General features: G+C 56.4%; 2 protein-coding genes across 2 annotated transcripts; both read left to right on the top strand.

Moving 5' to 3' along the window:
* Positions 1-1,563: 1,563 nt before the first annotated feature.
* Positions 1,564-9,123, top strand: KRT78 (keratin 78). Its single transcript, XM_069491087.1, has 9 exons — positions 1,564-1,989; positions 2,409-2,623; positions 3,700-3,760; positions 4,223-4,318; positions 5,138-5,302; positions 5,629-5,754; positions 8,083-8,303; positions 8,586-8,620; positions 8,701-9,123. Exons 1-9 carry the CDS (start codon positions 1,624-1,626, stop codon positions 8,964-8,966), a joined length of 1,551 nt encoding a protein of 516 aa, XP_069347188.1. The 5' UTR covers positions 1,564-1,623; the 3' UTR covers positions 8,967-9,123.
* A 6,403-nt stretch (positions 9,124-15,526) lies between these two features.
* KRT79 (keratin 79) lies at positions 15,527-25,197 on the top strand. Its single transcript, XM_069491741.1, has 9 exons — positions 15,527-16,003; positions 18,179-18,399; positions 19,417-19,477; positions 19,599-19,694; positions 22,734-22,898; positions 23,084-23,209; positions 23,832-24,052; positions 24,678-24,712; positions 24,992-25,197. The coding sequence occupies exons 1-9, from the start codon at positions 15,527-15,529 to the stop codon at positions 25,195-25,197; spliced, it is 1,608 nt and encodes a 535-aa protein (XP_069347842.1).

Raw genomic sequence — 25,197 nt, 5'->3', positions numbered from 1 at the left:
GGAGGTGTGTCCTCATGGGATTCAGCCCGTTTCCCAGCTCCCTATTCTACACTCTGGGGCTATTCCATGCTGCCTGCCTCTCCTTGGAGCACCTAACTCTCCTTCTGGACCTTTTCTTTCCTCTCCTCTTCCTCACCTGGCTCCTCACTCCTTGAACTCTTTTGCTCTCCCCACCGAAGGCCCTGTCTCTTCTTCCCCTTGAGGTCATCTGTAGTTCAGTTTCGCTCAAGGGTGCTGCCTGATGGGGCTAGGGGAAGGAGGAAGGGGCTTTTAATCCCATGGCGGTCACACTCACTGTTGACTGGCCTCAGGGTGGAGTATTTACAGGACGGTTTGAGTTGCTAAGACTGACTTCCTCATAGCACGTGTCTTGAGTGTTTGTTACACTGAGCCCCTGTTTGTCCTTGTTTTGAGTTGCATTGTCCAAGGCCCCAGTATCCTTGTTTTTGAATGCACCAGATTCTAGAAAAAGGGGAGGGGGACAGGGAGGAATAGCCCTCCCACCATGTACAGAAGAAATTTTAGATACTCTGAAAAAATCAGAGCTGTCCAGCTCTGCTGGCCAGCACTAGAGGAACTTAAATGGAGGCTCCTGGTTGTCTTCCTGCCAGGAATCCCGTCTGGGGTGGGAGGTTGTGCTAGAACACCGGAAGGACCCTAGAGTGCTCCTCCCCTCGCTAGACTTTTGGGTCAAAGGCAGAATCTGTCTTGTGGGGAATCCCGAACCTCCCGTTTCTGCTCTCAGTCCCCCAGGAGTATTTTTCTTCCTGCACGTTTTATTTCAGAGCCTGGGGCCCTGGTTTGTGACCTGACAGGTGCGGAGCTTGGCCGCAGGTGGGTGGGCCTGTGCGTTTGTGGATGGAGCAGGGGTGCAGGCTGGGCTGGAAGCTCCCTGTTCCATGCGGATCCTGGATGGAGACGCCTGGTTTCAGTGGGGTGGTGTCTCATGGATGATTGCTGGGTTGAGCAAGAGGAGGGACTTGGACACCCTGTTTTTCTGTTTCATTTCCAAATCCTGGAGTGTCTTTTAGGCAACGATGGCAATAACACCTCCATTAACCTCCTGGCTTTGGAGTGCTGCGAAATGCCTTTGTTCTCCAACTCTTTGAGAAAGATTCTCCCGCAGGAAGCTTCATTCGCCTCTTTCTGGCATCCCCAGGGCCCTCTGATGCCTCATCTGAACCCCCTCTGTCTTCCTTTCCTCTTGAATGTCCCTCCCTCCTTCCCTATCTCCTTCTCCAGGAAGCCTTCCTTGAATGGCCCTCACTGACTTGGCTCAGGGCATCCCTCCCCACCCCCCAGCACTGAAGTCTGGGTCTCCTCTGTCTGCTTCCTTGTCTTCGGGCCATGCCCATCTCTCCGCCAGTCTGGGCGCTCCAAGGGCAGGGTCTGGGTCTCCTTCTCCCTTGGGCTCTGCACGTGCCAGATGCCTATTCTCCAAGTGTGTCAGAGTAAGTCAGCTGGAGCCAAGCGACAGACACAGTCAGGTCAAGAGCATCTTGCTCTCCAAGGCCCAGCCCAAGTATGGGAGGGGATAAAAGTCTCGTGCCGGGGCCCCGGGGCAGGAACTCACACACCTTGACAATTCGTCTATCTGCAGCTGTGCGACTGCCTGTCTCTGCCATGTCTCTCTCCCCGTGCCGGGCCCAGAGGGGCTTCAGTACTCGCTCAGCCTGTTCTATGCGCTCAGGGGGCCGCAGCAGGGGCAGCTTCAGCAGCAGGAGCCTCAGTTCCTCCAGGGGGTGCCCAGGAGGGTCTCGTGGGAGGACCTGGGGGTCAGGGGGAAGGCTGGGGGTGCGGTTTGGGGAGGGGAGTGGCAGGTCTGGGTTTTCCCTGTGCCCTCCGGGGGGCATCCAAGAAGTGACCATCGACCCGAATCTGCTGACCCCATTGAAGATTGAGATTGACCCCCAGTTCCAGGTGGTGCGGACACAGGAGACCCAAGAGATCAGAACTCTCAACAACCAGTTTGCTTCCTTCATTGACAAGGTGAGGGTCAACTCAGCCTGGCCCCCGTCTCTGTGCCTTGCTCAGAGGAGCTGCTCTCGATGGGCTTGGGAGTGGGGAAGTCTGGCCTCCTTGCACCACTTTTCTAATCACTTCTGCGGCCAGGAAGTCTCTCCTGTGGTCCAGCTGGAGTCTCTCTGGTTAAGCTGAGGCCTTGTTGTTCCATGGTTGGGCTCGGGGCAGAGAACAGCCGGCCAGCAGTGGGAGGACCTTCCCTGTTAGTCTGTCCCGTCATTTTGATGTGCTTAGTCTCACGGAAGGGCATGAGGCTCCCCAGACCCAGGTTAGGTTAGGAGGCAGGGAAAGCTGCGGTTGACTGAGGGGCCCCAAGGCTCTGCTTTCCAGGGGCTGTGCCTAGGGAGTCCCATGGGGGCTTCAGTGACCCTCTGCTTGTGCCGCAGGTGCGGTTCCTGGAGCAGCAGAACAAGGTCCTGGAGACCAAGTGGCACCTGCTGCAGCAGCAGGGCGTGAGTGGCAGCCCCCAGGACCTGCAGCCTGCCTTTGAGGCCTACCTGGCCCAGCTCAGGAAGCAGCTGGAGCAGCTCCAGAGGGAACGAGGGTCCCTGGATGCTGAGCTGAAGGCCTGCCAGGACCAGGAGGAGGAGTACAAGGCCAAGTAGGCAACCTGAGGATCCCCCAGGGGGGTTGGTGGGGTCTGGGAGGACCCGGATTGGGTGTGTCACCAGGGGTCTCCCACACGCCGAGGCCAGTGACACGTGACTGGCCTCCCCTCTACCCTCTGCATCCCCATTCCCCTGCCTATGAGGGTGCCCACCTGCCACAGGTAAAGGAGGCCCCACAGCCCCCCTGCCCAGGTCTGGAGGACCTTGGATGAAGGGCAGGAAGACCCTTCTCCTGTGGGCCACAGCCCGTTTCCTCTAGGCCCCAGCCACGAGGGCCCATGTTTCTGGTCAGGGCCGGGAAGGGCTTACTGACAATGCCTCAGTGGGTTTTTCTCGAGAAGTTCCTGTTTAGCAGGCTGTGGACTAAAGTGACTCAGATGTTCTCTGGTCTCAGGGTGGAAGGGACCATCCGCAGGCCCAGGGCATGATTCACAGCTGGCTGTGGCTCTGGGCTCCCCACCTAGGTCACCTGGTGGTGTGGACTACCAGGAGGTTTGGGTCGGGGACACTGTGAGCCAGGAGCAGAAGTGTGGCTGCAGCAGAGCATGTCACCTCTCCCAGCCTAGCTTTCCACATCTGTAAGCCGGGAAAATGTCATCTGCCCTCTGACCTCCCAGGGCTCTGAGAGGATCAGCTGTGAGGTAGAGGAAGGAAGGCTCTGGAAGGACCCCAGGACTGGGGCCAGGAGACCCCGGCTTTAGATCTGCTGTGGCTGCCTCACTGTCTGTGGGATCTTGGCCAACGCATATAATCTCGCTGATAAAATCCAGACAGCCCACCCCAGGTGGAGGTTATGAGTAGTGAGTGAGAAAAGGTATTCGAATGTGGCTTACATGCTGACGTCACATGGCTGTTGTCGGCAAGGGCACGTGGGCTGAGAGAGTGGAACAAGGACATAGCTAGGATGTGGCAGAAACGTCCTGGCAGGAAAGGAGGGAAGAGGGCTGGTCATGTGTCCTGCTTGGGAGCGTGGAAAGGCAAGGGGGTCCTTTCCACGGGTCGTGCTTGGAGGCAGGAGCACAGGCTCCTGCGCCTCAGACTGCGTCGTCCTTTCCTACTTACTCGGCAGGTATGAGGAGGAGGCCCGAAAGCGTGCCACGGCTGAGAATGACTTTGTGGTCCTCAAGAAGGTGAGGGTGGATGTCACGTGTCTTACTGGGTCCCGAGCACCCACTGTGCAAGGAGCCCGGTTCTGGGCCAGGAGGGCAGAGGTGGGAGGTCCTGACTCAGGTCATGCTACCACTCTATGCAGGGCCCCCAGGGAAATGGGCCATCTACGTGGACACAGGGCCCCAAGACAGCACCTGACTGAGGAACTGCTCATGAGCCCTGGTGTCACCACCGGAGAGGGTGGGGAGGGAGTGAAAGAAGCAGAACTGGTTGGATTAATCAGGGAAGGTTTCCTGAAGGTGGTGTGGGTCAGTGTCAGGCCAAGGAGCAAGCAGGGCAGGGCGGGGCTGGAGGAGGGAGGAGGGGAGTCTCTGGAGACAGTGGTGGGTGGGCGGTGGGCAGTGTGTGAACAAATTCCTGAGCCAGAGCAGGGCCCACACAGGGAAGCGGGGGACACACGGTTTCTGTCTCCCTGTCCCCAGGACGTGGATGGGGTTTTCCTGAGCAAGATGGAGCTGGAAGGCAAGCTGGCAGCTCTGCGAGAGCACATCTGCTTCTTGAAGCGTCTGTATGAAGAAGTGAGGCTCTGCCCAGGCCAGGCGGGAGCGAAGCGGGGGACAGGGCGGGCGAGCTCCCTGTGGCCACGGGGGGAGTGACCAGGAGGGGAGCCTGTTAGGCTGGCTCAGATTCCAGGTCGGTCAGCCGATCATTGACTGTGATGAACTTACTGTGCGGATCACTGGCTACTGGAGTAGCTCCATGCACAACCAGACAAATAGCACACAGCTCGCTTCCTGCTGGGAAACGGACAAGCACTAGCCTCAGCAAAGACAGCAATTATGAATGTTGGACGGTGAGAAATGCTATGGGAAAAAGGAGAATGAGAACAGGGAGAGGAGGACTGGGGACGTGGGGTGGGTGACAATCTCACATAGTGCGCTCAGGGCAGGCCTTGTTTACGATAGGAGATTTGAGCCAAGGTTTGAGGAGGCGAGGAGACTCGCAATGCAGGTGCGTTTCTGGGGTTCCAGGCAGAACCCACAGCTGGGCACACGATCTTTGAGGCGATGCAAGGAGCCAGCAGTGGGAGAGGAGTGTGATGAGGGCTCCGAGGACTGATGGGACCCGGGGATTCCGAGGCTTGCAGGCCATTTTCCTTTTATGTCCAAGCTGCAAGAGTCATTCGAGCCCATCTCTGTGGGCCCTCATTTTCAGAGGAGGAGATTGAGCACCACAGAGGGAAGGGTGCAGGGCACACTCAATGCCACCCAGTGTGAACGAGGGTGGCTGGCTGATGAAATGGGGGCAGAAAAGCAGGAATCCCGCCCACCGACCCTGGGCTCTGAGGGGCGAGGGAGCCAGGGGGCAGGTGGATACTCAGTCGGTCTTCCCTGCAGGAGCTGGGCCAGCTCCACACCGAGGTCAGCGACACGTCTGTGGTGCTGTCCATGGACAACAACCGCTGCCTGGACTTCAGCGACATCATTGCCGAGGTCCGCGCCCGGTATGAGCAGATCACCCAGACCAGCAAGGCGGAGGCAGAGGCGCTGTACCAGACCAAGGTGCTGGGGCCGCACCATGCTGGAAATGGCTGGGTCTCCATGCCCACACCCCAGGGTGGTTGTCCACCTCGGTCCCACTGGGGCAGTTCCAGTAACCTGCCTGAAGGTCCGGGCTGGGTGGGCAGGACCATTTCCCCTTTCCAGGAGGGAAGCAATGCAGGCAAACTGTGGAAGACAGCTTGGACTTCTGCAAGCATTTAACCCACGTTCCCAATGAGGATGTGAGGAGCCGCCTCTAGACACCAGGGAGACGGTGTTTCCCTCGGCCTTGGGGTCAAAGGTGGCAATCCTCTTGACTAATGGTGTCACCTCTGTTCTCCCCTCAGTACCAGGAGCTTCAGGTGTCTGCCCAGCTTCATGGGGACAGCATGAAGGAAACCAAAGTCCAGATCTCCCAGCTGCACCAGGAGATCCAGAGGCTGCAGAGTCAGATCGAGAACCTCAAGAAGCAGGTAGGGTTCCCAGGGCCTTCCCAACACTCCTTCTGTTGCCGTTGTGCCTTCGGCTCTGTCCCCAGTTCCTAGCTTCCCTCTCCCCAGTCAGGGCACCAGTGAGTTTGTGTTGAGGGACCTTGATAACTGGCTGGAGCCTTGGCTAATTTGGGGAGGAGAGAACCTCAAGCCCCATCTAAGATGAATTCAGCCTTCCTCCTATGAATTCTAGCCTGCATGTGGGCTTTTCTGGGAAGCATCCTGCACTGCACGACCCCGGGGGGACTGTTCACATCGTACTCCATGTCCAGGTGTACATCTTGCTTTTGGATCCTTGGGGAGAAGGTTAATCCATCTCTTTTCTTATTTCTTCTTTTGACTCTTATTCCTCATGCCCAACAGGCAATCTTCTGGCCCCTGTTGGGGAAGCTGGGTGCCAGGGACTCAGGGGGTAGTAGAGATGGGCAGCGGGACAGGGGCTGCTTTCCCCCAAGGAACTCGGGCCCCTTGCTTTGGGATCTCCTCCCCCATTAAGATGCAGGTTCCTGGGCCTCCTGCCAGAGCCAGAGAGAATCTCTAAGGGTAGGGCTCAGAAAGCTGTTTTTTAAACAAAGTTCACCCTGCTGATTCTGAAACTCTTGGTCTGCAGCGCCCAGGGGCAGCACTGAGGAGTTTTCACTAGGGACCCAGGCCTGGGAAACACAGCTCCTCACACACAGCAACGTGCCTTTCCTGTGGGAGTCCCTCTGGGGGACATAGCGCTGCCCCCTCCTCTTTTCCCTGAACAAACATGATGAACTGGGCTCCCCTGCACAGGTCCTGGGGGGGCTGGATGCCACCTGCCCGGGGGTTAGGGGTTAGGGTCCCAGCTTTGCCATGCGTCACCTTTCTGAGGCTCTGTTCCCTCATCTTCAGAGTGAGAACCTGTTCCCATCCACAGGGTGCTTGTGTGGGAATAGAATAATGAGCGCCTTTAGGGAATTCCTCCTTTTTTTGCATCAGACCTGAGGACAAATCAACTGTAAGGCCAATTAGACAAGGATCTCATCCTTCCTCTAGGAGTTTTCTATTAATATTAGATTGGAGAGGTAAGTAAAGAGGTAATATTTTCAAACCCAAAATTGAGGCACATGGTTTGATATACTCTGATAATAGGACAAAGTATTTGAAATAAGACCGTTCTAGCAAAATGAAGCACCAGCTGGGTGCGGTGGCTCACGCCTGTAATCCTAACACTCTGGGAGGCCGAGGTGGGAGGATTGCTTGAGGTCAGTAATTTGAGACCAGCCTGAGCAACAGCAAGACCCCGTCTCTACTAAAAATAGAAAAAATTAGCCAGGCAACTAAAAAAGAAACAAAAAATTAGCCACGCCTGGTGGTGGGCACCTATAGTCCCAGCTACTCAGGAGGCTGAGGCAGGAGGATTGCTTGAGCCCAGGAGTTTGAGGTTGCTGTGAGCTAGGCTGACACCACGGCACTCTAGCCTGGGCAACAGAGTGAGACTCTGTCTCAAAAAAAAAAAAAAAAAAAAAAAGAAAAAGAAAAAGAAGCACCAAAGAAGCACCGTGGTGGCCCCCAAGATGAGTCTTGTAGCTACTGATCCATACGGGGCAGGAAGAGTGTTAAGTACCTGGGAGAGACTCCAATAAAGTGCTGAGGGTTGAGGGTGCGAGGAAATAGGGAAAGATCACCTGGAAGGTGGCAAAGGACGTGCATTCGTGTCCTAGGGCTGCTGTAATCAAGGACCACACACTGGCTGGCTTAAAACAGCAGAAATGTGTTCTCTCGCAGTTCTGAAGACTTGAAGTCTGAAATCAAGGTGTTGGCAGGGTTGTGCTCCATGTGAAGCTGCTTGGGGAATCCTAGCTTCTGGTGGCTCCAGGAGTCCCTTGGCAGTCCTTGTCTTACTGTCACATGACTCCAACCTCTGCCTCCATCTACACATGGCCTCTTCTCTCTGTGCCTGTTGCTGTGTCCTCTCCTCTGCCTATAAGGACACCAGTCATTGGTTTTAGGGCTGACCCTAAATACAGTGTGATATCATCATGAGATCCTTAACTAATTACATCTATGGAGACCCTACTTCCAGATAAGGTCATATTCTGAGGTTCTGAGTAGACATGACAGTTTTGGGGACGTCATTCAACCTACTACATGAGGTGAGGAAGCAGAGGAAGCAGTGTCTTCCCTGGAATGAGAGGACTAGGGGAGGACGGTTGTGGCCACGGATAATTCTGAGCTCATGAGACTGTGAGCCACCCCAGGCTTTAGGCTGTATCCACAGTGGGTGCTTTGGGAGGCCGTGTTGGGCTTACAGCCACTTTCTCCCTCATTTCTCCCCCCTTCCAGAACGCTGACCTGCAGGCCGCCATTGCTGGTGCCGAGCAGCATGGGGAGGCGGCCCTCAAGGACGCTCAGGCCAAGCTGGACGAGCTGGAGGCTGCCCTGAGAGCAGCCAAGCAGGAGCTGGCGCGGCTGCTGCATGACTACCAGGAGCTGATGAGCACGAAGCTGTCCCTGGACGTGGAGATCGCCACCTACCGCAGGCTGCTGGAGGTCGAGGAGTGCAGGTGGGGACAGGTTGGAGGGACCCGGGAATGTGGGACTGAGGTGGGGGACAAGGATGGGATGCCAGTACAGCGCTCTCCTTGCTAGAGGGGATTCTGAGAGGTTTCCTAACAATGTAAGTCACTAAGGGCAAACAACTGTGCAGGGAGGGATTTTAAGTTGGAGGATTGTGGACTTTGTCTGCTGAGAGGGTAGGTGACCTGCTCTGAGAGGCTTACAAGCACTTGGGGATGCATTCCTTGCAGCCTTTCTTAGCCTGTCCTCTCTTGTCCTTTCTCCCCTAGGATGTCTGGGGAGTACACCAGCCAGGTCACTGTCTGTGAGTATCAGGGGACTTGGGAGTGGGAGCCCCATGGGGCGCTGAGGACCCTGCTGTGACCCTGGTGTGTTTCTTGGCAGCCGTGGTGGGAGGCAGCGCCATCGTGTCTGGAGGAGTTGGTGGAAGCCTGGGCGGCTCTAGTGGACTCGGAGGCGGGAAAGGCAGCTTTGGGTCCTACTGCTCCAGCATCGTGACTGGCGGCTCCAGCGCCATCCCAGGCTCCAAGGAGGCCCCTGTTTGGGGGTCCTGCTCTGTGTCTGGCTCCAGCTCTGGCTCCGGCTCCAGCGGCCACACCATCCTGAAGAAAACAGTCGAGTCAAGTCTAAAGACATCCATCACGTACTGAGTGACCCGGCAGCCACCTCCTTCCTGATCCCGTTCAGCCTGCTCCCACCCCAGCACCTGGCTCCACATGGCCAACTCTGCGTCCCCTGCCCACAGCCCAAGCCAGCCCACACGGGACTCTGCAAAGGTCAATAAAGTGGCCCTGCTGGGTGTTCTGAGCACTCACCCAGCTGGCCTTGGTCTACACACTGGTTTGCATCTCATTTGTTTGCTGCTGCCCGCCCCATGTCAAGGCTCCTGGTGCCCCACCCTCCAGGCAGGCTCCTTCACTCTCTCTCCTGGTCTGGCTTGGCAGGCTGCAACCCCCCTTCCAAACACTGTCCTGCAGGGGACGGGGAGAGGCCTGGGGCCCACTGACCAGAGCGAGGAGGCTGGAACCAAGAACCCTCACCCTCTTCCCTCCTTCTCTGAGCCTGTTTCTCCAGCTCTCCTGTGACGTGACGCAGCACCCAGCTGGCACCCTGGGGAGGGTCTTTCTTCATCTCCCCCCACTCCCATTCCCTTCCTCTTCCCACATGTTTTATTTGATACAAACCATACTTGAGGCACTGTGTTAGGACTGGGGCTACTCTGGCAGGCAGTGGGTACAGCGTCTCTCCCACCCGTCTCCTTCTGCTGTCACTGGCATAACCCCACACCTCTGAGAGCCAGATCTCCCTTCCTGGAGTTGTGGCCTGCAGGGCCAGAGGCTGGCCTTCGGTGACTAACTCACATCCCCTATGCTGGGAACTGTGGGTTTGCAGCAAGGTCCCTTTGTGCCCTGTCCTTTCTTCCAGTCGCATCCCAGTGATGCCCTGGCCCCACCTCCATCCAGGGCAGCAAGCCTGGTTCTTGTTCCTCCCCACCCCCCTCACCTCTGAGTCTTCACCTGGCCCTTGCTCTCCTGGGCTGGGGGCCTGGCAGGGTCTCAATTTAGCAGTGCTGCTAAGCAGCAGCCTTAAATGTGGGTCCAAAGGACATCTAGAGGAGAGGCTGAAGGTAGAGATGCTGGTTCCCTGTGGCAATGTGCAGCCTCTCTGCCACTGCTTCCAGCAAGTCAGCTCTGCCCCTGGCTGGCACACCTCACCCAGCAACGCGAAAGCCGTGCCGCTCCTCGGAAGGCGAGGTGTGGAGTATGTGGTTGTCCAGGCATGTCCTATGGGCATCTCACTCCACATACCAATCAGCTTATTGAGGGATTATTTTGAACGCTCCAGTGTGTCCCTTGGGATGCCCTCCATCTCCTACACCTCCACTCATGTTTTGGCTGCTCTCGTAGCTTGTTTCCTCGTCAATTATAAGAAGATCTAGTCCTGACCTGGGCAGCCGCCTTTATCCCTGTTCCTCCTTCTTCTCAACTCTGCACATTTTTCCTCCTCCTGGAAACCTCCCCTCATTCCCCATGTCTGAACCTGTGGGACCCTCTCTGTCCCTGGCACAGTCTGGCTGCACCTCTTGCTGTCTCAAGCTCTGTTTCTGGCTGGTTTGGTTGGGGGTCTCAGCTTCTCTGTTAGCCTGAGACCTCTGGGCAGGTCCTTCCCCTGCACCCAGGAGGGGGATGTGCAGCTCAGCTTGTGCCTGGGGGCTCTGATGGGGCCTTGGGGCTGAAACTGTCCCCTACCCCTCAGCTCCCATCCCATCCTCGGGCCAGTCTGAACACAAGCCTGGAAATGTCTCCTTCCTCTCCTTCAGGAAGCTCTGCAGGAAGCCAGGAGTGTGGGAGTCAGGGCGCCAGGGAGGGCTGTGCAGGTCACCTCTCCCACCTGCCCCAGCAGTTCATGGGCTCTTGTGGCTGTTCCTTCCCCTTCTGCCTTTCTAGACCCAGGTGGGGACGTGGCTCAACTCCCAGTTCTGTAGCCTGGGCTGCAGGAGGTCGTGCTATTCCTCTCCTTGCTTTAGGGGCTGGATTACTCCATCACGATGATCCAAGAAGAAGGCTCTTGAGCTTTGCGTGAAGGAAGCACTGATGGGTTGAGAACAGGAGCTCTTTCTTGAGCTCGAGTCCTGGCTCTGCTGTTTCTGAGTGGTGTGGCTCTGACCAAGTGACTGAACCTCTCTGTGCCTCAGTTTCCTCATCTGTAAAAAGAGATTAATAGCAATACTTCCCTACAGGATTGCATGTCGATCATGCCATTCAGGATCCAAAAGGAAACTAAATTCACCCAAGGTAGCCCAATTAAACTGACTTTAAAAGATGGCATAATTTCCATTTTACTCTTTTCTCGGAGTATAGCCTTTCTTCAGTGCTCAGGGACTCAGCCCCCTGCACGGGCTTTGGCGGAGGCCATGGGGCAACACCACAGGCCTAAATCGGGGTGGCGATGTGGGTCCTTGCGGGTGTCACGAGATCAATTCTTAACTGCCCTGCTGTGAGCAGCACAGCTCACGTGGTAATGCGGTTTCCCACGCGGCCTCGAAATCACTCAGATGTCGAAGACCCTGGCTTTGGAAATGTCCCTGATGGCTGTGGCCGCTACTATGTTTCGAATGATGAACTTCTTTGAGACCTTGTCCTTGGGCACATCTAGGGTGCAGTCTGTGTGGTGCATAGGCTGCTATGGCTCCTGCCCTTTTTTGCACCACCATTGTTCCTTCTCTTTGTCATCTTGGAAGCGAAAGCCTGAGAGAGCTAAATGCACTTTAAGGTGAAAGAGTGCAGGGAATATGGCTCCCTAGTATAAAGAGTATTTTGCGCCCGTAATCCTAGCACTCTGGGAGGCTAAGACGGGAGGATCACTTGAGGTCAGGAGTTCGAGGCCAGGCTGAGCAAGAGCAAGACCCCATCTCCACTAAAAACAGAAAAACTAGCTGGGTGTGGTGGTGGCGCATGCCTGTCGTCTCAGCGACTCCGGAGGTTGAGGCAGGAGAATCGCTTGGGCCCAGGAGTTTGAGGTTGCTGTGAGCTAGGCTGGTTGACGCCACGGCACTCTAGCCCGGGCAACAGAGCGAGACCATGTCTCAAAAAAAAAAAAGTATTTTGAATTAATGGCCCCTAGAGATCAATAGACACTAGAAGAGACTTTCCCCCTGTCTACATAAAGACCAGAAAGACCCGACAAGGAGAACAATTGTCTCCCTCACCCAGCTCTCAGTCTCCCAGTCCTCTACCTCTCCCAAAACACAGCCTGAAGTTCCCTTATCTGCTTGAAGTCCCGACCTACCAAAGAAGAAAACAATAAAACAATTACTTCTGGTCCCTTCCCTGAGTTTTCATGAACTGAACCCACATCACAGGAGGGAAGACTAAAGTTTGTCAACAAATCTGGACAGATTTTTGTCACAAACCATTGTCCACTCTGCAGGCCCCCCAGATTTTGCCCCAGACCCTTGTACATTCTTTAAGCCCATTGAATTCCCCTAAAAATCATTTACTATCCCCCTAAAATCATCCACACTTCCCCATCCCCCGCGCTCCTGAGAGGTATGATATATAAGCCTTTGTACCCCATTGGTTCGCTGGGCGATCACTCTGTGGTTCTCCCCCCACACACGGCAGTAATAAAATGTATACCTTTTCTCCCATTAGTCTGCTTTCCTGTGAGCTGATTTTTCAGTAAATCTCCTGAGGACGAAGGGGAAGCTTCCCCTTCCCCGTTAAAAATAAAAGGATTCGGTGCAGAGGTGGGGGCGGGGCTGAGGAAACAGAGGCTGGAGAGGCCAGAGACTGGCCCTGGCAGGAAGCTGTCCCCACCCTGAGCTAGGGTGGCCAGCCCTCTTGGTTTATCCTGGACTGAGGGACTTTCAGTGCTGAAACCAGGCAGTCCTGGGAAAACCAGGACGAGCTGGTCACCTTACACAGAGCTGAAGAACGAGAGAAGCAGTCGAGTGATCAGAGAATAGAGTGGCTGGCACTGTGGAGGGGTCACCTGGAAGAAGCTGTGGTCACGCTTGGGGGGCCGGCTGCGGCCCCTGCCCGAGAGAGAGTGGCCTGAGTGGTCCGGGGCAGGGAGGGAACTGAGAAGAGATACCTGACCTCCTCCCTCCTCTCTGACCTCCTGCTGGTGTCTCTCTTGGGTCAACCCAGCCGGAAGCCAGAGAGCAAGGGAGCAGCCGAGGTCAGAGGAGAGGACGGAGTGGGGAGGAGGCAGAGCAGCACTGTGGCATGGAAACTTGACATGCAATGGCATAGGAAGCGCTCAGGCCACTGCCGGCCACATGGCACATGCTCAGTCCGTGCTGACTGCAGTAATGATTATCATCAGCGGAGAAACCCTCTCCTCCATGGGAACTCCTGGCACCTGCGTCTTTCCTTTGCTCAGACCCAGCCTGCTGCGTGCTAGGTGCTCAGTTGATGTTATCAGCTGTCTCGCCCCCTCCCTTTGGCAGCAGCAACCTCAGTCCCCTCTGCTGGCAGGAGGGACTCTGGGCAGGTGCCAGTCTCCGGAGATGGAGCCATTTGGGAAAGAGAAGCAGCAGGGGGCAGCTCTCCCTCTCTGTGGAGGGTACAAGGGGAGGAAACTGCTCTTCCTGGGGCGGCATAATAAAGGCCAGAGCGTGGATGTCCTGTATGAAAGTGGAGAGGAGATAAGGGCTGGAGGAGCCAAAGTGGCCTCCCACTCCCTGTCTGCACGGGGACTGGCGAACCGCCCTGCCTGGGTGGGAGGGAGGCTGTCTCCAAGCAGCAGCTGAGAATTCCGTGAGAGTGGGCCCTGGGCTACCTGTGCGTCTGTCACCAGCGCCCAGCACAAAGCCTGGCACACACCATGTGCTTGGTGGCTACGTGTGAGTGACTGGTGTGAGTGAATGTCAGCCTCTGGGGTGGGGTGGAGTTCGTGTTTACCGACTGGCGCCCCTCCCACCACCCCGGCCTGCTGTGACTCAGAGGGCTGACATCACTCCCTTGCCCCCAGCCACATCCTGGAGGTCGGCCCACTCAACCTCCCCTTCCCACGCTGCCTGGGGAGAGATAAGAGAGGCTGAGAAAGTGATCACAGCCTGGGGAAAGGAGACAAAGGTCAGTGGGAAGTGACAGCTCAGTCAGGGATCACATGCCATTGCTTTTCCAAAGGACTTTGTGGCGGGCACTGCTTGCAGGCAGAGGAAATGATGCCCAGAGAGGTTGAGAGTTGCCTGAGGACACACAGTAGAGTGGAGATATGTCTCTCAGTCCAGCTCCCCCAAATGCTTGTATCTTAACTTCAAACAGAGTGGAAAATGTCCTCTTGGTTTTGAGGGTTGAGTTCTGCAAGTGCTCTCACCCCACCCCTGTGGGAGCCACTCATAGCCTCCCAGGGGCCTAGAGAGAGACCCTGCAGCCTCCTGTGGGCTGGAGTGGGCTCTCCCCAGTTGTGGCGGTCTCATGCCCTCTCTGTGGGGACCCTGCGGAGACCGGCTGGAGAATAGAGTCGGCCCAGCTCCAGCCTGGCAGGGGGTGCGGAGCCCAGCAAGTGCTGTCCTTGCTCCTTCCCTTGGGCGGGCAAGTCTCTGTCCTCTCTGGCCCCTTTTCTTGCTGAGAGATGAAGGGGGTGAGGAGGGTCAATCTCTAAAGTTACCTCCCCAATCCCCCCAGCCCTGACGTCCGAAGCCTCTGTGTCTTTGCTGGGCTGTTTGGTCCCGGCAGCCTGCGGTGGGTAGGGAGTGGGGGGACTACGTGAAGTGATTAGAGGGGTACCTCCCCCTTCCGAGCCAAACATCTGGGCTCCTGGCGGGCAGGGGAAGATGGGAATGATGGGCTTCTGTTGAACACCCACTTCTTGGCTCTGTATCTATCTCCACCCAGGATGAGGTGTGTCTCCTACCCACCTCCAGCTCCCTCCAAAGCCGCTGGGCCCTTGCAGGAAGCTCTGCCATGGGGCAGAGGGTCAGGGTCTCAGGTGATGGGTGAAGCCCCCTGGCCTCTCTTCAGCCTGCAGAAGAGTGTGCTGGGCCCCAGGCTGCAGGGCCCTGCCTGAAAAGCCCAGGACTTTTCTACCTTCTCCTCAAGTGCCTGGGCCCAACGGGTGGCAGGGACCCTCTCTCTGTCCTTAGATCCACTTTGTCTTGCACAGGGACTGCCTGCCAGTGTATGGCAAAGGCAGAGATTACCTCCACTGTCCCGTTGCCTGCGCCCCCCACCCTGGGCCGAGGAGCAGTGAGGCTGTGGGCCGGAGGGTGGGACGGGAGCAGCCTGGGCACTCTCTCCAGCAGCCCATTGCCCAACGTTTCTTCCCTTCCCACCTGCACAGCCCCGGGCCCTGGGCTAGCCTTACCACAGGGCCTGGGACAAACCCTGCAGAACAGAGCCCCATTTACGAGGCCACCAGGCTGGGTGGGAGGAGACCAAGTCAGCCCCTGGGTGGTGGGCGAATGTGGGAGCCCTGTCATCCTGTTCCAAGCGAGGAGAGCCCGAGGGGGGAGAAGGTGGCAGCCCGCCCCAGCTCTGGAGCACAGGTGATAACTGGGAGTGGCTCCTCCTCCTGCTGGGGGAGAGGGCGCTCCCCAGCCCACAGGGCCCCTCCTCTCCTCCTGGGGCGATGGGGCAGGAGCGTCTGTGGGGCCCCGGAACCAGGCCAGTTGAGAAAAGAATAAAAGCCCATGGGCGGCCCAGCACCGCACTGCGTTCCCTCCCAGCTCTCAGCCTGCTCTCCGGCCCCTCTGACAGCCATGATGTCCTCCAGGTCTCGGCAAACATACACCACCAAAGGGGGCTTCAGCTCCAACTCTGCCAGTGGAGGGGGCGGGTCCCGGGCCCGCACCAGCTTCAGCTCGGTGACAGTGTCCCGGAGCAGTGGCAGTGGTGGGGGGACCCGCCGTGGCCCCAGCGTGGGTGGCTTTGGCAGCCGGAGCCTCTATAACTTGGGGGGCAACAGGAGCATCTCGGTCAGTGTGGCCGGAGCCGCCTCCTCTGGGCGGGGTCTGGGAGGCTTTGGCCTTGGCAGTGGGGCATTTTCGGGCCTGGGGGCTGGCAGGCAGACGGTCGGGCCTGTCTGTCCTCCTGGAGGGATCCAGGAGGTCACCATCAACCAGAGCCTGCTGACCCCCCTCAATGTGGAGATAGACCCCGAGATCCAGCGGGTGCGCACCCAGGAGCGAGAGCAGATCAAGACCCTCAACAACAAGTTCGCCTCCTTCATCGACAAGGTGGGCAGAGGTGGAAGGAGGTGGGGGCCTGGGAGTAGAAGTAGGGCCTCTAGGGGACAGCGGGCTGGGCAGGGGCTGTCCTGGCCCGTGTGCTGTGGGGTGCAGCTTGCTGGAGTGACTTCGGAGCTCTCCCGGCCTGAGCCTGGGATGCTGAGAGGTGGACGGTGGAGACGGTCTCCTGGGTCTTTAATGGGACCATGCAGGTGAATCTCCGGTCTACTCATGATGCCTATCGGCCAAGCCCACCTTGCCTGTGTTGGAGCCTTTCGTAGGGCTGTCACTAACGCGGTTATCCAGCAGCCTCAGCTCACAATTAAAAATGGACTGTCCTCACTGCTCCTCTTGGCGGGGCAGCCCTCATAGTCTTTTGCCAGTTTACAGCGGTGGAAGCTATGGTTCAACAAGTTGTCCAAGGCTGAGGGCACAGGGATCCGTCTGTCCCGGTCTTTCAGCTTGGAGGAGGCCTAAGGGCACTAAGAACAGCTGGGGAGGGTCCTCGGGGAAGTCTCTCTTTTGCTTCTCCTTTTCCTCCTCCCTGTTTGAGCCAAGAAAGCTCAGTTTGGGATAGATGATGAGGAAGGTGGTCACCTGGTGGCCCTGCCTGGGGGTGAGGGGTTTGACCTGCTGCAGGTCAGAGTGTCCTGAGTCCTTCCCTTGCCTCCAGGTGGATGAGGGAAGCTCTCATGCTGCTCCCTGGCCTGGCCTTGTCCATTTTGCTGGCATTGTCCACCTGGGCCCTGAGTCGAGCATGTGGGAAAGCTCTGGTGGATGACCCGACTTTGGTTCAGCGATTTGTGCTTTTCTAAAGAACATTCACATACCCCTTCTCATGTGATACCCACAGTGGTCCCATGAGGGGTCAGAGTAGGTGATATTGTGCCCATTTCTGAGCTGAGAAAGCTGAGGTCTGGAGAGATCAAGTGGTTTGCCCAGTATTGTACAGGTCGTTAGAGGCAAAGGTGGGACTGCGACCCAGGTCCCCAGACCCCATGGTCCCTGGCACCAAAGGGTGTTCCTGCTCATGGCAGGCACACCTGCTGCGTGCTGCTCCCAGGCCGTGTGGCTGTGGCCCTGGGTGCTGTGGAGGTGGGACCTGGAGGGACTGGATGGCACAGGGTGAAGCAACCTGTCCCGCCCACCTCCTAACCCTCTCTCCTAGTGACTTTTGGTTCTTCTGTGGGACTGTCCCAGAGGTTAGACAAACTGAAACTGTTCTCAGGCTCTCAGGATCATGGCCTGAGAGCTGGGCGTCTGAGAGGTTGTCTTGGAACCCTGGCTGGACCAAGAACCCCCAGGGGGCCTGTTAAACCCACTCTATGAGCCTCCACCTGAGACTATAGAGGTAGGGTCTGGGCATCAGTATTTTTTAGATAACTTTTTTTGGAAAAAATGTTGAATTTGCAGAAAAGTAGCAAGAATAGCATAGCATACTTCTGTATACTCTTTCACCTAGAAAGATTTTTTGACATTTTAAACATTTTGCCACATTTGCTTTTTTCTCTCTTTCTGAGTGTGTGTATGCATCTGCATTTTTTTTTTTTTGAAACAAAGTCTCTCTCTGACACATAGGCTAGCGTGCCCTGGTGTCAGCCTAGCTCACAGCAACCTCAAACTCCTGGGCTCAAGCGATCCTCCTGCCTCAGCCTCCCAAGTAGCTGGGACTACAGGCACGTGCCACCATGCCCGGCTAATTTTTTTTATTTTTAGTAGAAATGGGGGTCTCGCTCTTGCTCAGGCTCTTGAACTCTTGACCTCAAGTTATCCTCCCACCTCAGCCTCCCAGAGTGCTAGGATTACAGGCATGAGCCACTATGCCCAGCCTGCATCTGCATTTTTAGCGGTTGACTTTGATGAAGAATTAGAGTTCAGAAACATTGATCTAGTCCATTTTACCCAGGACAGGTGAGAAGGGGAGACCTAGAGAGAAGAGAATTGACCAAGGTCACCATCTAGTAAATGACTGAGCTGGGGCTTCTATGTTTATTAACTCTCTAGGGTCCTTTTTATCAGATTGGACTGTCATTTCCGGCAAAGATTGCTCTCCACAGGAATGCCTGCCCTCAGCAAGGCACAGGCCTGCTGCGCAGCCCCGTGACACCCTGGGATGGGGGGTCCAGTCTTGGTCCCTCCTGTGGCTGGGGGTGATGTCAGCCCACCCTTTTTGCTCTGGCCCAGGTGCGGTTCCTGGAGCAGCAGAACAAGGTGCTGGAGACCAAGTGGGCACTGCTGCAGGAGCAGGGCCAGAACTCAGGTGGCACCAGGAACAACCTGGAGCCCCTCTTTGAGACCTACCTAAGCAACCTGCGGAACGTGCTTGGCAATTTCCAGAACGAGCGGGGGAGGCTGGACTCGGAGTTGAAGAACATTCAGGATCTCGTTGAGGACCTAAAGAGCAAGTGAGGAGAACTGGACAGGCTGGGGACATGTGGGGACAGGGAGGGGGCAGCATGGGACATCACCCCAGAGAAGGCCACCGTAGACAGAGCTGGTGTCTTTGGGTGCTCAGGTCTGGGACCTGCTGCCATGGGGAGAATTGGCACTTGTTTATGTATTGTTTGTAATTTTAAAAAGTCTTTATTATAAAGTAGGGAGAACAGTATATAAACCCCCATGTTATCATCTCCCAGCTTTAATAACGATCAGCTCACGGCCAGTCTTGTTTCATCTCTACCCCTCCTCACTTCCCTTCCTCCCTTGCAGCCTTGAAGCAGATCCCGGCAATCCTATCTTTTCATTCACAAATATTTCACTAGATATATTCACATAGTTCATGCACATAAATTGACTTAATCAAATGTAAATACAATGCCATAATCACACCTAAAACTTTCAAAACAATAATTCCTCAATATTATCAAATATCCAGGAAGGTTTGAATTCCCAGTTGTCCCATAAATGTCACAAATTTTAAAATTACAGTTTGTTTGAATCAAGCTCCAAATTAGGTTCACATATTCTGATTGGTTGATATGTATGTTTATAACTTTAAGGCACAATATTTTGTAACTTTTCCCGTAACTTGACACTGGCAATTTCTACACCTTAAAGTCTCAGTAGAAGTGGTTGGGGAGGAGTTAGCGCAGTGATGTCCTGTTGTTGAAAGTGAATGCAAAGGTTAGTGACTGTTGGCACATCTTCACTGGCTCCCAAAGCTGCCTAACGGCTCAGATCCAGATACATGGTGGCTCTCCATTGCCATATTATTGCACACGTTCTGTGTTCTTTCCTCAAAAAGGGGTGGGGAGAGAGAATGTTCAAATAAAGGCGGTACCCCAAGTTTCTTCACTGGTCAACCACATTAAAGAGCTGCTCCCCAAAGGTGTTCTTGGCCAGTGGAGGACCCTTCAAGGCTTCTCCAGTACCTAAAAGGCAGGACTGGGCTGAGTCTAGCCTGAGTCTTCTGTGTGTAACAGGTACGAGGATGAAATCAACAAGCGCACTGGTGCAGAGAACGAGTTTGTGGTGCTCAAGAAGGTGAGGAGGGTGGCAGGGAGTGGGGGGATGGGGTCCCTTGGCGGCCAAGGTGCTGGGCTGACTTGGAGAATGGTGAGATCCCTGAGGCCAAGCTTCTGCCTTGCTCTCCTCTCCCCCTCAGGACGTGGATGCTGCGTACATGGGCCGAGTGGATCTGCAGGGCAGATTGGACACCTTGACCCAGGAGATTGACTTCCTGCGGCAGATCTATGAAATGGTGAGATGCCAAAGGGCAGGGAAGATTTGTCAATGCTTACATACATTTTTCTGTCTTATTTTCAAGAATGGTGTGAAAGGCTTGGTCAAACAATGTCCACAGCAGGCCTTTAGCAGTTTGATAATAAATCACAAAAGAAAATGAAATCCTTTGGTTTGACTTTTCCTTAGGGAACTGTCAGTGGCTTCATGCCTCCTATACACATTCATTCTATGTGTTTGTAGAAGGTTGATATCAAGCTTAATTTGGAGAATTCTAAATCTCTCCCCTTTGAAAGTCAAGCTATTTTCTGTGTTTGGGGTTCTGGAACCTCTCATCTCCTCCATACTTCTCAAGGACCACCAGGGTGTCCCCCAAGAGCCTCCGAGGGTGTGGGTGTGCTGCTCCGGCCTGGACCCCTGAGATCTCCAGCAAGGCCAAGGCCTCTCCTAGTCTCAGTGTCTGTCTTGGGTTCCCATTTCCTCCCAAGCATTTTTTCCTGCCATTTCCAGCTGATGACTCTTCCCCTTGAGGGGAAGGAGGCAAATGACAAAGCAGTTGAGCTGTTGGCCTTTCCTGGGTCTTCCATAGGGATTAGCCCAAGGCCACCTCCCTAGAGTTTGTCTGACGGCCCCTGTCCTCTGGCCTTAGTGTTGCCCGGCGCATCCTCGACTGCTCTGCCCCCTGTCCACATCCCTGCATGTTCTGTCTGGGAAGTGACCTGGGCGCTGTGCCGAGTTTTAGATGCTTCCCCAGTTCCTTCTTTAGCGGGATCATTGAGGGTCATTCATGGTTTAGGGCTTCCTTGTCCCCTCTTGGGTCCTAGTCTCTCTCCCCCTCTTCCCTGGGTGTTTAGGAAAGGGCTTTCCTGCTGTAAGGCCCATGGCAGGCACACCCAGCATTCCTTTTCTTTGCTCTGCCTTGTTCATTTAACACATACTTCCCGAGTACCTTCTACAAAACAACAAAGACAAGGTCCCTGCTCTCAGGGAGCTGGGGTATCAAGTGATGACAGCCATGTTGGGGACAGGCACAGGTGCAGTGGCACACGGGAGGCTGCGGCTGACCCTCCTGGGAGGGCTGGAGGAGCCTTCAGAGGAGGTGACGTTTGACTTGGATCTTAGGAACGGGAAGGGCCCGCCAGCCAGGGGCCCTGGAGTGCCCGGGAGGCGTGACAGAGCACAGTATGTTTGGGGACCAGCTGGTGTTTGGTGGGCCGGGCATCGATTGTGTGGGGTGCAGAGGTGGGAAGGGAAGGAGAGCGTGGAGCAAGCCAGGCCTGTCAAAGCTCCTCACGGCCCGCAGTGCCTCCTGGGGTAGGAATGCAGGCTGGAGCCTCCTTCCCTGGCTGCCCCGTGGGCTTGCTAGTCACAAATGCCAGTGTGGCACTCAGTAGTAGGTTTCATGGTCTGGTGTTGGCCAAGCCAGATCTTGAGGAAATCCAGAGGGTGAACCACCCATCACTGGGGCCTCGGAGGGCAGGAGAGCAGCCTCCGTGGCAGGGCCCAGCCCCTCGTCCAGCGGTCCCACTCTGCCCCTCCGCCCCTGCACCTGGCTAGTCTGGGCAGTAAGAGCACATTTCACCGAGCACCTGCCAGGGGCCGTCTGTGGACCTTACTCCTCATGACAGCTGCATGAGGGAGGTGTTATGGGGCCGTTTTACAGAAGAGGAAACTAAAGCCTTGCGGGGCTCAGTGGCTACCTCAGCCCACAGGTAGCGAACGTCAGGTTGTGGACTTGACCTCGGGCTTGTCTGTCTCCAAAACTCAGACCTTTCCCCAAACCACACATGTTTTAGTGCTTGGCTAACCCCCAGCCATTTCACCTTTTAAAAGACAATCTACTTTAACACTCACTCTAACTCGATATCTGTATGGGCATTGGTCTTGGCTCCGGGATCTCCCTCTTTTCTCTTTATTTCTGTCTATCTCTGCTTTAGTCTTGTCATCTCAGGTTCTGGTGTCAGACTGCTGAGGTTTGAGACGGGGCTCCTCGCATGGTGGTTTGTGATTTGGGGCCAGTCACTTTCAGGTGCTGAGTCAGTGCGTGCCGAGTGCCTGACTCCGGGCCTGAGCCGCAGCGACGCTGGGTGAGCGAGGGGCGTGCTCTGACGCTCCGTCTGTCTGGTAGGATCACCCGGGCTGCCGCGAAGGGCCAGTGTGTGAGAGGGGCTGGGGCCAAGGCAGGATGTGGAAGGTGCTGACTCTCTGAGGGGCGCCGAGTGGATGAGTGTTTTGTCAGAGCCGGGCTCAGGGCAACGTGCTGGCGCCAGGGCAGGAAGGACCATGGGAGAGACGGAGGCAGGGCCCCAGTGGGAGCCAGCGCAGTCTGGACCTGGCGACACAGCGGGTCCTAAGACCAGAGCACAGAGACCCGCCACTCCCCGTCACTAGCCTGCCACCCACGGCATCTTTAAACACCTGTTCATGTGTGCAAGTCGTGGGCCCAGGAACATAGCACAGTCTATACCTATCAGTGTGTTCTAGGGGAAACCTCTTGGGCTTTGTTGCTCAACTGACTGGTTCCAGGCTGGGCCCCACCCTCGGCCCTGGTGCCCCCGGATGTGTCAGGTCTCCTCTCCCAGCCCCTTTCCTCACCGGCCTCTGGGCAGGACCGTGGGGTGCTGGTGCAGGTGGCTGGCTGGCTGGCACCGGACAGGCTGCTCTGCCTGCTGGGTGCTTTTGCCTAATTTGCACAATGCACCCCGTGGGCCAGCTGTGGGCCTGCCTACCTCACGGGGCGTCCTGAGGACCACAGGGACTAAGCGAGGGTGCTGGCACAGTGCCAGGCACCCGTGTCAGCACAGGAAGTGAAAATCCCCTTTCTCCTTCTTTAATATCTCGGAAGCCTACAAACCCACAGAAATAAATGGAGCCTGTAGAAACGGGAGCCTGAGGAGCCCCTTTTCACAGCTGGGGAGACTGAGGCCTTTCCTTGCAGTTGTGCCTGTGCTTTAGGCACAGGGCTCCTGATGACCCCTGGGGACCCTGCCCTCCATCCCCTGTGGCCTCCTGGGGCCTGGGGCAGGGGCACTGGTGGCAGCTGTCTCTGTTTCTTCAGGAGCTGGGCCAAGTGCAGACCCACGTGTCTGACACCAATGTGGTCCTCTCCATGGACAACAACCGCAACCTGGACCTGGACGGCATCATCGCTGAGGTCAAGGCCCAGTACGAGCTGATTGCCCAGAGGAGCCGGGCTGAGGCTGAGGCCTGGTATCAGACCAAGGTGAGGGGATACTAGCTCAGGCTTGGGGCTGGGACTGTGAGAGGCCTGGACCACCGGGACCCCTGGAGCCCTGGGGACTGGATGCACTCAGCCTACATAAAGGCCTCCAGCTGCGAGGGTGGGCTCTGGGCCAGGGGTTGGCCTAGGGCTGTCTGAAAACCCCCTGCCACTTCTTTGGCCTGCAGTACGAGGAGCTGCAGGTGACAGCTGGGAAGCATGGGGACACCCTGCGGGACACCAAGAATGAGATTGCTGAGCTCACCCGCACTATTCAGAGGCTGCAGGGGGAAGCAGATGCGGCCAAGAAGCAGGTGGGCTTCGTCTTGGAGGCCTGGGGGTCAGGCCTGGGTGCTGGCAGGGCCAGAGGGCAAGACCTGCCCTTCTCCTGGTGGATGGGACACACTCAGATGCTGGACCATCAAGATCCAACAGGCTCCTTTTACAAGGGAGGAAACTGAGGCCCAGAGGGCGGGCGGTATTGTCCAAGGTCACACAGCATGTAAGTGGTAGAGCAGGCGGGAAGACCTCCTTCAAGGAGCCCATTCCATCTCCGGGAAGGCAGACCAGGAAGCAGAGGGTTCAAGGGTCCAGGTCACAGATGCTGATTCCATCTGGGGCATGTGGATTCTTGTCCAGATCAGAATGAAGCATTTGGTTAGTAGAGAGGTTATATTACTTATTGTGTTTCTTCTGGGCACTGGGCTGAGCTACAGCAGGAGGAATTGAGGTTAGACTTCAGTACGGACTTTCCCAGTGGTGCTACACGATCCTGCTTGTGTAATAGCATCTCTTCTCTCAGATGAATATTTCTTTGTTCTTTCTTTCCCAGTTGGTCGGGGACAGGGGCACGGGGATGGTGATAACTGGTGTGAGCGCAGAGAGGTGATGGGATGACTCTGGAAGGTATTCCTAACACCTCTCACCCCCGGGCAGTGTCAGCAGTTGCAGACGGCCATTGCAGAGGCAGAGCAGCGTGGGGAGCTGGCGCTCAAGGATGCAAAGAAGAAGCTTGGGGATCTGGAGGTGGCCTTGCACCAGGCCAAGGAGGACATGGCCCGGCTGCTGCGTGACTATCAGGACCTCCTGAACATCAAGCTGAGCTTGGACGTGGAGATCGCCACCTACCGCAAGCTGCTGGAGAGCGAGGAGAGCAGGTGGCGGCCCCTCCCGCCCCATGAGAGGGCTTCCCAGGCTTACCCGGTGGGACAGCCTGAGTACTCTGCTCTGGGGCCAGCGCAGGGGGTGAGGGGAACCAGGGAGCGGGCTCCCGATTCATCCCAGGGAAGACTCTCCCACTGTGTCCGCTGCCTCTGCTGCTCCTCGCCTTGGTTGGCACCACCCTTGTTAATCCTTATGGTGGTCGGCAGCCCAGTAAAGAACGAAGCTTCCCCTTCTACCCCCAGATTTCACCACCAGTGGAAGCTTTGGAAAAAAATCCACCATCTCTGTCCTTGGGAAGGCACGAGAAAGAGAGCAAGTGGGCAGACACTGGGAAGCTCTGTCTGGTCACGGGCTTGTGCCCACTGGGGTGGGGTCGCTGCCCCGGATAGGGAGAGGGCAGGGAAGGGAGGACGGGGCTGGCACGGCCTCTGGCAGCTCTGCCTCTTCTGCAGCACCGGCTTTAGGACCTGGGCATGGCCATGCGCAGACCTCATGTGTGTCCTGGTCTTGTCATCTGGACCCACTGAGTGGCCCAACGGAAAGGCAGAGGGAGAGAAAGTGTTTCCACTTGGGCTGCTGGGACCACTGACCCTCTCCTGGCCTTTCTGTTTCCCCCAGGATGTCTGGAGAGTGTCCCAGTACAGTCAGCATCTGTGAGTATTTGCTGCCCAGTGCCCGCCCACCCCTGGCCTGGCCCCAGAACTCTGCTCAGTCCATGCAGCCTGTGCTTGGCCCGGAGCATGCTCCCTCCATTTGAGCTGCTGGAGACAGGTTCAGAGGGTTCCAGACAAGGAGCTGCCTCTATGGGCCTCTCTATCCATTTCCCACGGCTCTGCTGCCAGCTGTTGTTCTGACCCCCCACTGATTTCTGGGTCCCCCCAGTCCCCTCCTGCCATGGCTGCCCTGACTAACGTGGACCCTTTGCCTTGCAGCTGTGACGGGCAACTCCACCACTGTGTGCGGAGGCGGCGCAGCTGGCTTCGGGGGTGGCATCTCCCTGGGCGGGAGTGGGGGAGCCAGCAAGGGTGGATTCGGCACAAGTGTGGGCTACAGCACTGTCAAGGGAGGGCCGGTCTCTGGGGGCACCTCCATCCTGCGGAAGACCACCACGGTCAAGACGTCCAGCCGGAGATATTAG

The sequence above is a fragment of the Eulemur rufifrons genome, chromosome 16 (genome assembly GCF_041146395.1).
Source record: "Eulemur rufifrons isolate Redbay chromosome 16, OSU_ERuf_1, whole genome shotgun sequence".
In the NCBI taxonomy this organism is placed as follows: Eukaryota; Metazoa; Chordata; class Mammalia; order Primates; family Lemuridae; genus Eulemur; species Eulemur rufifrons.
The sequence above is the reverse complement of the archived record's forward strand: the minus strand, read 5'-3'. Positions and strand labels throughout refer to the sequence as shown.

What these genes read in the sequence shown, in the direction of transcription:
- KRT78 (XM_069491087.1), top strand. Translation starts at nt 1,624, where the DNA reads ATGTCTCTCTCCCCGTGCCGGGCCCAGAGGGGCTTCAGTACTCGCTCA. An exon ending in AGGCGCTGTACCAGACCAAG is followed by an intron (nt 5,303 to 5,628) that starts GTGCTGGGGCCG and finishes TTCTCCCCTCAG; the next exon opens with TACCAGGAGCTTCAGGTGTC. An exon ending in TCGAGAACCTCAAGAAGCAG is followed by an intron (nt 5,755 to 8,082) that starts GTAGGGTTCCCA and finishes CCCCCCTTCCAG; the next exon opens with AACGCTGACCTGCAGGCCGC.
- KRT79 (XM_069491741.1), top strand. Translation starts at nt 15,527, where the DNA reads ATGATGTCCTCCAGGTCTCGGCAAACATACACCACCAAAGGGGGCTTC. An exon ending in TCGCCTCCTTCATCGACAAG is followed by an intron (nt 16,004 to 18,178) that starts GTGGGCAGAGGT and finishes GCTCTGGCCCAG; the next exon opens with GTGCGGTTCCTGGAGCAGCA. An exon ending in CTGGAGAGCGAGGAGAGCAG is followed by an intron (nt 24,053 to 24,677) that starts GTGGCGGCCCCT and finishes TGTTTCCCCCAG; the next exon opens with GATGTCTGGAGAGTGTCCCA.